The 13,154-nt window shown below is 36.3% G+C and overlaps 2 protein-coding genes across 2 annotated transcripts; both read right to left on the bottom strand.

The window, feature by feature from the left end:
* Positions 1 to 433: 433 nt before the first annotated feature.
* LOC131629712 (leghemoglobin Lb120-34) lies at positions 434 to 2,263 on the bottom strand. The gene is made up of 4 exons (XM_058900493.1): positions 2,105 to 2,263; positions 1,879 to 1,990; positions 1,366 to 1,473; positions 434 to 663 (listed from the first exon to the last, which is right to left on the bottom strand). The coding sequence occupies exons 1-4, from the start codon at positions 2,194 to 2,196 to the stop codon at positions 535 to 537; spliced, it is 441 nt and encodes a 146-aa protein (XP_058756476.1). The 5' UTR covers positions 2,197 to 2,263; the 3' UTR covers positions 434 to 534.
* Positions 2,264 to 9,250: 6,987 nt separating this feature from the next.
* LOC131629722 (uncharacterized) lies at positions 9,251 to 12,441 on the bottom strand. Its single transcript, XM_058900501.1, has 4 exons — positions 11,967 to 12,441; positions 11,104 to 11,577; positions 10,518 to 11,031; positions 9,251 to 10,298 (listed from the first exon to the last, which is right to left on the bottom strand). The coding sequence occupies exons 1-4, from the start codon at positions 12,439 to 12,441 to the stop codon at positions 9,251 to 9,253; spliced, it is 2,511 nt and encodes an 836-aa protein (XP_058756484.1).
* Between the last annotated feature and the right edge of the window lie 713 nt (positions 12,442 to 13,154).

The raw sequence follows: 13,154 nt of genomic DNA, 5'->3' as shown, positions 1-13,154 counted from the left end.
AGGCTTGTGATACCATGATAGAGTTTCGGCCTAACGCATTCATACAAAAACCGAATTGTAAGGTGATGGGTGTCACTCTATATAAATCCTCTGTGGGCACTATCTTTAACCAATGTGGGACTTGGGTTTTCCCAATACTTTTCAATTCATGTCACAATATGCGAGTCTTTAAACATGGTTTCACAAACATGTGTCAGGTTAAAAAGTTTGAAATAATATTTAGTTCCCAAATCAACTAGCTCGCATTATGAGCATATGCTCTCACAGTGAGAAATAACACAAGATTCTGAGAAACACGTTATTCTTTTTCTTTAAAAAATGTTCCAAAACTAATCTAAAATATTCTAGACTGGATCATTAACCCTAAAAGCATCAGAAGTACAATAACAAACAAAAAATTAATCACAACTAATATGTCACGGAGATTCTAATGTTGTAGTTTCAACAATATTTATTATATAAACTTGATTAACAAGATTTAGTAATACACGTCTTATTTATTAAATTTATTTATAAATATAAATCATCACAAGATTAACTCATCGCCTTCTTAATTGCAGATGCTAATCCATCATAGGCCACTTCCCAAGCAGTACTCAATTCTTCGCTCCATTTTTCTCCTGATGCTTCTTTCAGGGTTTCTAGCAAAGCTTCTTTAACCACCTGCAAGGCACCAAGAGCATTAAATTTAGGTTAGCGTTTTAGAAATTTGGAAATAGGTGTGTTACAAAAAAGAAATATATAATTATTAATATTCTTAAAATTATTTTCCTTTCTTTGCCTCCTTATTAGTTAACTTGACATAATAATGTATAAAATGAAATATATTATTTTATTGGAAATAAATATATTTTTAAATATTAATGTTTGTTTTAAAAAAAAATACTCATTTTTAATCTTAATGATATTTTCAAAATGGAATAAACAATAGGAAGTAAAAATAAAACAACTTCATAGCAATAATCAATAATTCTTTTGTAATGTTTTTAGCTACATCCATTGAGTTTATTTTAATGGAGAATGCTCTTTTAAAATTAACAAATCACTTTACAGAGTAAAGAGATAGATTGCAATATGATAAAAAAAAGGGAGTGATATCAATTATTAATAATAAATCAATGATTGTTAGTATATACACAATCATAATATATTATGGTTGGTTACAATATCAACTATTATTTTCTCACCTTACTAACTACCCAATATACATGAGCCCAATTATATTTATATTTATATGACATAATTTTATCATTTAAAATTAATTTTAGATAATTATGTATTGTTGTGTTATTGAATTTGAGAATAAGTGACGTCAATACAAATTTAAGAATGCATCCATTAATTTTTTTTAATTATATTACGTACCACAAAATGAGGATCAACAACTCCCTTCTGAATGTGAATGGCACCCAATGTTGCATCTCCTAAAACGACTTCTCCCGATGCTCGAAGTTGAACAGCTGAGTCGTGGACCTGTAATTTAAAAGGTATAAATATCTTAAGATTTATTTCATCCAATTTAAGTTATAGTTTCACAAGATAACACAGTTAAAGAAGTATCATGCTTGAAAGACCTTCTTTGGTCACATTAACTTTTGAATATGGTATAAATTATTGGCTATATGTAAGATCATATGGGTAAAATTTAAATTAAAATAAAGAGTATGATATAACTTTAGATATTCATTGTAAATCTAATTTACATGACATGAACATGGACGATCAAAATTTTGTAATTTTATTAAATATTACATCAAAAGTGGAATGAAACATTTGGTATATAATGATTGTTATTTAAAATAATATTTAGCAGTTGCGTATTTTAAGAGTCGAACTAAAAAATGAAACAAAATTTAATTGTAGATGAATTACACTCACCATTCCAAAAACTTTTTCAGCATGGGCTTGAAGTTTAGGACTATCCACTACTCCAGCCGAATCCTTAAGAAATGAGAACATTCCTTTTGCTGCGGGTGCTTTTTTCAATATACTATTTTGATTAAATCAACCAAAATTATTCTTGTTAGCTTACACCACTTCTTTTAAAACAAAAAACAAAAACAAAGAATACAAGCCACAAACACTCAAATGATATAAAGCTTACATGGTGTAGAACAAAACACTATAACCAGGATTTTGTTTAAATAACTCCCATGAACTATTAACTAAAGCTTCTTGCTTCTCAGTGAAACCCATATTTCACTTATTCTTCTTCTTCTCCTTTGTTTTTCCTTTTGTTATTTGTGTTGGTAGTGTAATAACAATACATTCAATACTTGGTTATATAGAAAACCTTTAGGTGCAGAGAAATATAGTTGATTTATGGTGATTGTTTTTAAATTATCTATTGGCTCGTGGATATGTCCATTGACATTATTAAAGAGACAAGAATCTTTTACAAAACTTAATATTCCATTTAATTTCACTAAAATATGATAAAAATAAAAAATAAATTTAAACATTATTGTAAATATTATTTCGTTTATTCAAAGTAACTAGTAATTAATCTAAGAAAAAAGTTAATATAATATCATAACTTAAAAATATCATTAAGATTCATGTATTTCGTAAATATGAGGTTAAGGGTGAAAATGTCATTTAAATAGTGAAGGAATTTTACTCATTTACAAATATAATATGACATTTCAAGTCAAGGTAAGACCAATTGAGGTTTATAGAAAATAGTTAAGTAACTAAGTCATTAATTTATTAGCAATGACCACTTAGAAAATTTGTCATGAAGAAAAGTATTGTTGGAATTTCATTATTTCATGTGAGAATCAAAATGGTCCGCTAATTTAGAATTATATCTTCGTCTAATTTAGGGAGGAAAATTATACTTCCTCCCCCATTGGAAGAAGACGCGTGATTTGGATGGCAATAAGATGGACAAACTTGAATGTTCAAAGAAACACTAAAAATAGGGGGTTTGAATTGGGTTTCTATATATAAACTTTTTTTAACCCAAATACAAAGAGCATAAAGCTAAATATTATAAAGAACACAATTATTTTATCCTGGTTCATTGATAATTAGGCTACCTCGAGTCCATCCACCAAGGTGATTTCTCCTTATCAACAAGGACGTAATCCACTAATCAAAAACTTTGATTACACCCATAAAAATTACCCATCAATATATTCTCAAAGATTCTAACTATATCTTAGTCCCTCAAGGAAATCAACTCAAAGACAACATGTCAATGACTTCTCAAGTATTCTGACTAAACCCTTAGTCACTCGAGGAATTTAACCAACTAGTTAAAATTACAAGGGTTAATGTTTACAAAATGCTTCTTAAAAAATTAATGCACACAATTTCAATACAACAATATTTACAAAGAATGAATGTTATAAAGCTTTCAAGATAACGACGACTTTATTCTTTGTGTAGTTTCTCAACTTTATGTTCTCAGTGATTCTCTCTTGATTTTTCTTCTCTTTGTATATGTACGTTGTGGTTCTTTTTTTCCATTGCTTCAATATCTCCTTTATATAGATGATGAATATATCCGTTGGAGTGTGAAGTTGGAATTTCAAAAATTATAACTGCAAGAAGATGTTTGATGCACAGTAGTAAAGTGGCGCCAGCAACAGTGAGAGGAATGATCATGAGACATATTGAAAAAGTTGGTACTGATGCATTGTCCTTTTTGCAGAGTAGCGTAAAGGATAATGATTTTGTAATGTTATAATATTTCCATACTATCTTCCTTCATTGATGACATCTTGAGTCAAAGATTTGTGAATATAAGTTGTTGAAGGTTTATTAGAATTCAAAGTCACACACTCTCTCTCTCTTTAGTTAACTTCTTGAGTCAAAGGCTTCTTATAAAATATGTTTAAGCTTGATCAGAATGTCTTCATAGCTTACAGAATGGTGAGACTTGAGAGTCTTGATTCCGAGTCATTCTGGATAAGATCCTTTCATGATTTAACTTGATGCTTTCAGATGTAGATTTACTTGTAAACACATCTTGTAGTCATCATTGGTTCAGAGTGTGTTTGGTGTCCAGAGTTCAAAGTTGTTTGTTCAGATCCATCCTTTTGACTAACTACTTTATAGGACTCTTTATTGAAGATTATATCATAACCATTGTCACTTAATTGACTTATGGAGAAGAGATTATGCATTAATCCTTAAACTAACAGAACATTAGAGATAGATGATATATAACCATTACCAATAGTTTCAGAGCCAATGATTTTTCCTTTTTGATTTCCTCTAAAGCCAACAGACTCTCTAGAATTTTTAACATATGCCTTCTTCCTGTCATGTGTCGTGAGCATTCAGAGTCCAGTTACCACGACTGGTGTTTTGACTTGGCTACTAAGGATTCTATCTATGTTTTTTTCTAGAAATTTTTTAAAAGAAGTCTCATACTTCTTTGAAGCACATTCTGAATTCATATGAGCATTAATGAGAATTTCTTTCTGTAAAAGATCACTCTTGATTTTGAGAGCAGAGTTTTCATTGTCAAAGCAATTAATTTTTTCTTTTAAATTTATGATTTCTTTCATCAGCATATGTACTTTAGAATAAGTTACAAGAATCTTTTTTAAAGACTTGCATATCCTCTGAAGATTCTGATTCTTTTCAAGAATGTAAGCTAAGGAAGTTTCAAATTCAGAACGAGATTAAATAGAAAATACCTCTTCATGTTCCGATTCTTGTTCTGACTCAGAGTTATTTGCTTATGCCTTTTCCATCAATGCCATGTTTGCTTGCATTTCTTCAAATTCATTATCTGAAGAGTCAGAGTCATCCCACGTTGCCATCAAACTTTTCTTCTTATCTTTGAAACTTTTCTTCTTTGAACTTTGTTTGTTGAATTTGGGACACTCGTTCTTGAAATGGCCAGGCTATTTGCATTTGAAGCAAATAACCTCTCTTCCAGCTCCAAATTTCTTCTACTCGAATGCTGACTCAGAATGCCCATCTGTTTTTTTTTCCTTTGAACTTCTTATTTCTTTGCTCCTAGAGTTGGTTAATTCTTTTGGATAGTAGAGACACTTCATCTTCATCATCATAATCTTTTTTCAGCTTGAAAAGCTTTATTCTTTTCAGACTTGCTTTGGGATTTCAAAGCAACAAATTTTATTTTCTTCAGAGGCTCATCTTCCTCAAGCTCTATTTCATGACTTCTTAAAGAACTTATAAGTTCTTCTAAAGTTGTAATGTTGAGATTCTTTGACCCCTCTAATGCAGTTTATAGTGGCAGAAATTTTTTGAGATTAAGCTATTGATTAACTTAACTCACACAAGCAAGAATAACCACCAAACTTTATTGTTTCCAAAAGAGGAAAGAGGAAAATATCGATAAAACCCACAAAGAGAAATCTGGATAAGAGGGTTGGTTATGCAATGGGAAGGTATTAGCACCCCTCACATCTGTTGTACTCCATAGAAACCTTTTGAAAATTTGTGTTTTAAACGTTAAAGTGGTTTTGTTTGCAAAATAATAAAGATATGAAAAAAGACATGTTTTTGTTATTTTTTAAGTGTGCTCGGCAAGACATCGCATCTTGTGCCTACATACCTCCTTAGTGCAATGGAGAAGTCAGAGCATTTGTAGTTCTGCTCAAAAGGAGACATGAGAATTTGTTTTCAATAAAGGTTTTCAAAGAAAAAGAGTGTAGGTGCACAAAAGAGTTTAAAGTTTGAAAAGGGTTTAAAGGAAAAATAGTGCAAATGCACAAAAGAGTTTAAAGTTTGAAAAACAAGGTCAATGGCGATGCATAAGGCAATCTCCTTATAAAGAGTAGGTTAGGGCTTGGTATATGGACCAAGAATGCGAGGGTTCACAGTTTATTCAAGCATAAAAGCAAGCAAACAAATAAAGATAAAAAAGTAAAGGAAGTGGCAAAATTATTACAAGGCTTCGGGAATGGGGGAAACAACTTGCCAAATAGGGATAGAAAGAGTATAAGTCCATACAAAATATATTCATGCAAACAAGCATAAAATATTAAACATGAAATAATTGAATTAAAAGTGTAAGTGTACTAGCCAAAGACTAGACTCCTAAACGACCAACCAGAACGATTAATCGAGTAGGTGTCTACTGTAAGAAAGCTCAGGATCAAGCTATGAATGTGTGTAAGTGTGCTTGTGTAAGTACGATTAATTGCGATGCGTGAAGTGTAATCGGCTTATGATGGAAAATGGGGCTCAAAATCGGGTATTGGTTATTTTGAAACGGTTGAACATGAAATGCACAATAATAATAAAAGAAAGTAGTAAAGGAAAGTGGTAAAAATTATTACAAGGCCTCGGAGATGGGGATTACAATTTTACCGAATGGAGAATGAAATACTTCATACAATTATTACAAATCTCAAATGGAAGCAAAACGATAAATGTACAAAAATTAAACAAAATTTGTAAATGTCCACGAAATATCCCAAGTCCAAAAAGATAGTACTTCTTAATCAACACAAACGGGTAGTTTAAATATAAAATAATGTATGGAAAATAACAAAAAATACTAACAAATATTAATCAAGAAACTTAGAAAAGAAGTCTAAGAAAACATTAAATTCTAAAGAGAAATTAAAATTAAAACAAAGTATTAAATAAGATAATATAATTTTTTTTTTGTATTTTTAATGTATAAAAAATCAAATTCTAAAAACATATTTTTGTATCTTTTGTATTAGAAAATAATTACCGAACAAAAAAAAATAAAACAAATAAAATCAAAATTCTCAAAACAATATAAAGGGAGATATGATAAGGAGAAAGTCATGATGAGCTCCAAGTTGTTGTGCCCAAGACAAAAAATATGAACTCAATAGGGGGTGCGCTTGGTCAAAGTAGGGTGTGAATAGACAATTCGTTGGGCTTTAAGCCTAAGCTCAAATCAGCTATCAGTCCCAGGAGGGGGAGGTTTGGCTGCGTGCAGGAGGTAACAAAGGGAATTTGTTGGGCTCATTAAATCCACTTAAGCCTAAACGATAGAAATTTGAAAATAAAACCCTAAAAAAACTAAAAAATTTGTACCCCTACAACTGTAACACCCCATACATACATTGCCTAGGATATACGTATATGGCATTAAAATGGTACTCGAAAATCATAAACATAAGCAGCGGAATAGATAATGTATAAGTACAAGTATAAAAGCCCAAACTGTCATGGCCAAAATACATGAGTTCCAACAGGTACAAATACATATCCATAGTATAAAAGATGGAGATACAAAAGATCATAAACTACGACAGAACACATCGCCAAGAAACATCAACTCGAAGCTAAGTCATCTTACCCTTGCCTCGATCCTGCCTCGAACCACCTGTAAAAAGAATAATTGGAATGGGGTGAGATTACTAAATCTCAGTGAGTCTCCCTATCTTACGGGTTCACTCAGTTCTACAGGGAACATGCAATCAACGAATTCACCGAGAATCCGGGTTACCTCACGGCTAGGTACAAGTACAAACAAGGATACACCGTCAATGGAAGTCCCATAACTATCCAAGAAGGCATCAACAACAACAGGCTCAACGCCATCACAAACAAGTATGCAGACCCGTACCCATGTACGAGGAATCCAGGAGTAAAATCTGCCTGTCTACCTAGGCTGCCAAACCACACCCTCGGTGGGTTACACCCGTACATCGCATCAAGAGACTTGCATAAGCACATCGCAAGACTAATCGGATACCCCTCCTAAATGGAAATCATCCGAGATGAGTTACAGCCGTGACATTGCCTAAATGGCGTCCGACCCCATCACTGTCCATACGCAGATGAGTTAACATCGAGTGCAATTACGCCATCTTGACAATACGAGCCCACCGGGCGAAAGCCTAGTGATCTTGCCTACGTGGCATCACTAGAGGTGAATCGGAAGTAATATTACCTACGTGGCATTACTTCTCCACCATACCAAGCACGCCGATATGTTAACATCGAGTGGGATACGCCCCGTAGGCCCTCACAAGCATATCGCAATGGTAGCTCAGGTGTGCAAAACATACCGAGAACGCAGATGAGTTAACGTCGAGTGGGATACGCCCCGTAGGCCCTCACAAGCACATCGCAACGGTAATGATGGAACTAAGTCCATAAACAGGACTTACCACCTAGTAGCTTAAGCTTACTCCGATTCAAGCATACACAAAACACCGAGATCACACAGCAGGGTATAAGCCATCACACAGGCAATCACATACGAATGTTCAACCGGAACAAACGAAATCATAAAAATAATAATGCCACAATATAATCCACACAATTTGTATTTCACACATACAAGCATATCCAAGGGATTTTAGTCATATCATGGTCTTATATAATTAAAACACATATTAGAATGCCATACAAGTCATAAGAGGCCTTCGATTCCGATACAAAACGAAACTGCACTCAAATGGGAGAAATATCAATTGTGCATCAAACTAGTTCGCTACAGCGAACTTCTGTTCGCTACAGCGAACTCAAACAGAAGCTAAACTTCTTCAAACCCAGGTCAGTTCGCTACAGCGAACTCCAGCTAAGCCCCGATTCGCTACAGCGAAGGAAGGTTTGCTACAGCGAATAAATCAATTCAACTCCCAGGTTTATTCGCTACACAGTTCGCTACAGCGAATCATTCGCTACAGCGAATGAAAGTTCGCTGCAGCGAACTCTGCAAAATCAGCAAAAATGCAGAACGCGTTTGGGGTCCCCAAACCCCAAAATCTTACATGCAATCATTCTTGATGGAGCAATAAGACATGGTAAATGTACATACACGAATTACTACTAGAATAGAGTCTTAAACATGCATGAATAAGGATTATAGAATACATACTCTCAAACCCTTAATCCCTCACATTGACATAAACCCCAAAAGTTTCTCCAAAGTCTCTATCTATGAGACTCACCTGATTAAGCTGAGGAAGAAGCTCTGAAAATCAGAAGTGGATGATGAAGGTTGATGGATCAAAGGTGCATGCAAGGCTGAAAGTTGAAGTTGGCAATGGGTCTTCCTCTCCTTCCTTCTTGTTTCACGTTTCTTCCTCTTCTACTCTCCACAATTCTGTTTTTGGCTTCTAAAAATCAGAATTGTTCCAAAATCAAACAATCCTTAAGACTTAGATAGAGTGCAAAGACTAAAGTATCCCCCAACTAAACTTTATTTACCATAATGCCACTTGGTTCCATCTCAACTAAATGAAATTCATATCATTAATCTCTTAATGAAAAAAATTAGAATATTACATTCTACCCCCCTTAAATAGAATTCGTCCTCGAATTCGAAAACTTACCAGAATAAGTGAGGATACAACTCCCGCATCTCTGATTCGAGCTCCCAAGTCGCTTCGTCAGGACGCGACTCTTCCCACAACACCTTCACAAGAGGTATCTCTTTGCTTCTCAACGACTTACTAGCATGCTCCAAGATACGACAAGGTTTCGGTTGGAAAGAAAGATCTGGCTCTACTTCAATCGTATCTGGTAGGATAGGATGAAATGAATCAGGAACAAACTTCCGCAACTGAGATACATGGAAAACGTCATGCAGCCCGGACAATGAAGGAGGCAACGCTAACTGGTATGCGACTTCACCTATCCGTCTCATGATTTGATAAGGTCCTACGTATCTCGGGCTAAGCTTGCGCGTCTTAAACGGTCCTTTCAACCTCAACCTCGGAGTCACCTTCAAGAAAACATGATCTCCTACATCAAACTCCAACGGTCTCCTTCGTTTATCCGCATAACTCTTCTGTCGATCTTGAGCTTGTTTCATCTTATCTCGGATCATCTTAACTTTCTCTGTGGTTTCTTGAATTATCTCCGGTCCAAGGATTCCCTTCTCACCAACTTCAGACCAACACAACGGTGATCGACACTTCTTTCCATACAAGGCTTCGTATGGGGCCATACCGTTACTCGCATGATAACTGTTGTTATATGCAAATTCTATCAAAGGTAAGTTATCTTTCCAACTTCCACCAATTTCCAAGATACATGCCCTTAGCATATCCTCAATGGTTTGAATAGTCCTTTCTGTTTGTCCATCTGTCTGAGGGTGGTTAGAAGTGCTCAAATTCAGATTTGTACCCATTTCTTGATGAAAAGCTTTCCAAAATCGGAAAGTGAACTTCGGATCTCTATCCGACACAATACTAGAAGGTACACCGTGCAATCTCACAATCTCCACTACAAAAAGCCTCGCAAGGTGAGAAACCTTGTGAGTCGTCTTAACCGGCAAGAAATGCGCGGACTTAGTCAAACGATCCACTATCACCCATATCGAGTCGTGCCCACCTAATACCCGTGGTAGTCCCACAATGAAGTCCATGGATATACTGTCCCATTTCCAAACAGGAATATCCAATGGTTGCAACATACCACCGGGCCTTTGGTGCTCTATCTTCACTTGTTGGCAAATCACGCACTGCTCTACATAATCAGCCACATCTCTCTTCATACCAGGCCACCAAAAATTCCCTTTCAAGTCTTGATACATCTTGGTCGATCCGGGATGGATGGTGAATTTGCTCTTGTGAGCCTCGTCCAGAATTAACCTTCTTAACTCCGCATCATTTGGCACACACATCCTTCGTCCAAAAAGAATGAGTCCATCAGATGTACGAACGAAATCAGGAAGGTTTGCTTTAGCCTGCAATTCTACATTATTCCACTGTGCTTGACGGATCCTTTCCCGCAACTCATTCTCAATACACAAGTTACTTATCAACACACCCGTTGGTGCCCACTCAAATTGTAAGTCTAAATTTCTGAACTTCTCCATAAGGCCAAATTCTAACATCATCAGCTCTGCAACCTTAATCTCCTTTCTACTCAAGGCATCTGCTACCTTATTAGCTTTACCGGGATGGTACTTTAAATCAAAGTCAAAGTCCTTCAAGTACTCCATCCATCTCCTCTGACGCATGTTGAGTTCCTTTTGATCAAAGAGATACTTCAAACTTTTGTGATCACTAAACATCTTAAAGTGAACCCCATATAAATAATGTCGCCACACCTTGAGCGCGAACACAATCGCAGCGAGTTCGGGGTCATGAGTAGGATAATTCTCTTCATGAGATCTCAACTGTCTAGATGCATAAGCTACAACCTGTCCATCTTGCATCAATACTCCACCCAAGCCTTTCTTAGAAGCATCACAGAACACTTCGTAAGATCGGTTTGGATCTGGAATCACCAACACTGGAGCAGTAGTCAGTTTCTCCTTGAGTTTCTGAAAACTCTTCTCACATTCTGAATTCCATTCGAATGAAACTTCCTTCCTTGTTAGCCTGGTCAAAGGTAATGCTAGCTTGGAAAATCCCATGATGAACCTCCGATAGTAACCTGCCAAGCCTAGGAAACTACGGACCTCAGTTGCATTCTTGGGTCGTTCCCAATTTATCACTGCTTCTACCTTTGAAGGGTCTACAGCTACGCCGCCGCCAGATATGACATGTCCAAGAAACTTAACTTCGGACATCCAGAACTCACACTTGCTAAACTTCGCAAACAACTGCTTTTCTCTGAGAACCGACAACACAATCCTCAAATGCTCCATGTGCTCTTCGATAGTCCGTGAGTATATCAATATGTCGTCTAAAAGATTACCACGAACTGATCCAAATATGGTTGAAACACCCGGTTCATGTAATCCATAAAGACAGCAGGAGCATTGGTTACCCCGAATGGCATAACCAAGAACTCATAAGGACCGTATCTCGTCCTAAAAGCAGTCTTAGATACATCCGAACTCTTAACCCGAATTTGATGATATCCCGACCTTAGGTCAATCTTCGAGAACACACAGGCTCCTTTCAATTGATCCAGGAGGTCATCAATCCGCGGTAGAGGATACTTGTTCTTTATGGTTACCTTGTTCAGCTGACGATAGTCGATGCACAAACGCATACTACCATCCTTCTTCTTCACTAACAAGACTGGAGCTCCCCATGGAGAAACACTAGGACGAATGAAGTGTTTCGCCAACAACTCTTCTAGCTGACTCTTCAACTCTCTTAGCTCTGCAGGAGACATCCTATAAGGGGCGATCGAAACTGGAGCGGTACCCGGAACAAGATCAATAGAGAATTCAACTTCCCTCTCCGGCGGAAGAGAAGTAACATCCTCCGGAAATACATCGGAAAATTCACACACAACTGGAATCTCCAAAATACTCCTCTTATCTTTGGAGTCCGACGTAGGAACCAAAAGAAAAGACTTCCCTTGAGCAAAAAGGTAATTGATCATGTTAACTGTACCTTCAAGAAGATGTTCAATGGCATCGGTTGGTGTAGTCTCCTCAGCAGGAATGAAGATAGCCTTCTCTTTACAACCGATGTACACCGAGTTAGCTGACAACCAGTCCATACCAAGTACTACATCGATCTTCTTAAGAGGTAGACAAATGAGATCAATCACGAATCTACGACCATTGAAGGTAATAGAACACTCCTTGCAAATTTCCCGAGCTTCTACCATATCGTCCGTAGCCGATGAGATAATCATAGGATTAGGAAGAAGACTCGTCTCAAAACCGAGCCTCCGCACACAAGGATAAGAAATAAAAGAATGTGTTGCCCCACAATCAACTAGCACAAACAAGGGTTGATTATTGACATAACACGTACCAGCAACAAGATTGGTGTTTCCTTGAGCCTTCCTAGCGTCCAAGGTGTAAACACGACCTTTAGTCTTTTCAGGAACATCTGGGGTTGTACACTCCCTTGCAAAATTGTTGAAGCGGTAAAGCGGCAAGCAAAAAGTAATAGGTATTATTTATTACCGGGTGATATAGGTTATATCGTATCGTAGTCCACAGAGATTGGTTGAGAAAAACTGCCGTTCGACTATCTCGCGTTCTAAGTTTCATGATTGGTTGCGGAAAGTAAATGCGGGAAAAGTAAATAAAAGCAGATAAACAATCTCAATAGTCTAAGAGAAATAGTTATGGAATTGCATTTCGTTCTACCCGTCGAATACTTAAATCTGAAGATCTATCGCTTGACACTCACAATATGCATCAACATCACCGGGCATCACTCGAGATGCCACATCGGTGTCCATGTCTGCAACACCGACGAAAGCTCAACCGTACTATTCACATCAGCGATTTCTCCACCGACACAAACAACACGGAGGCATTAGACTCGATACCCACTACGATTGTTAGTCCTAAATCCATGTCTGCAACC

The sequence above is a fragment of the Vicia villosa genome, unplaced genomic scaffold (assembly GCF_029867415.1).
Source record: "Vicia villosa cultivar HV-30 ecotype Madison, WI unplaced genomic scaffold, Vvil1.0 ctg.000600F_1_1, whole genome shotgun sequence".
Taxonomy (NCBI): Eukaryota; Viridiplantae; Streptophyta; class Magnoliopsida; order Fabales; family Fabaceae; genus Vicia; species Vicia villosa.
Note: the sequence above shows the minus strand (reverse complement) of the source record. Positions and strands in the feature narration are given on the sequence as shown.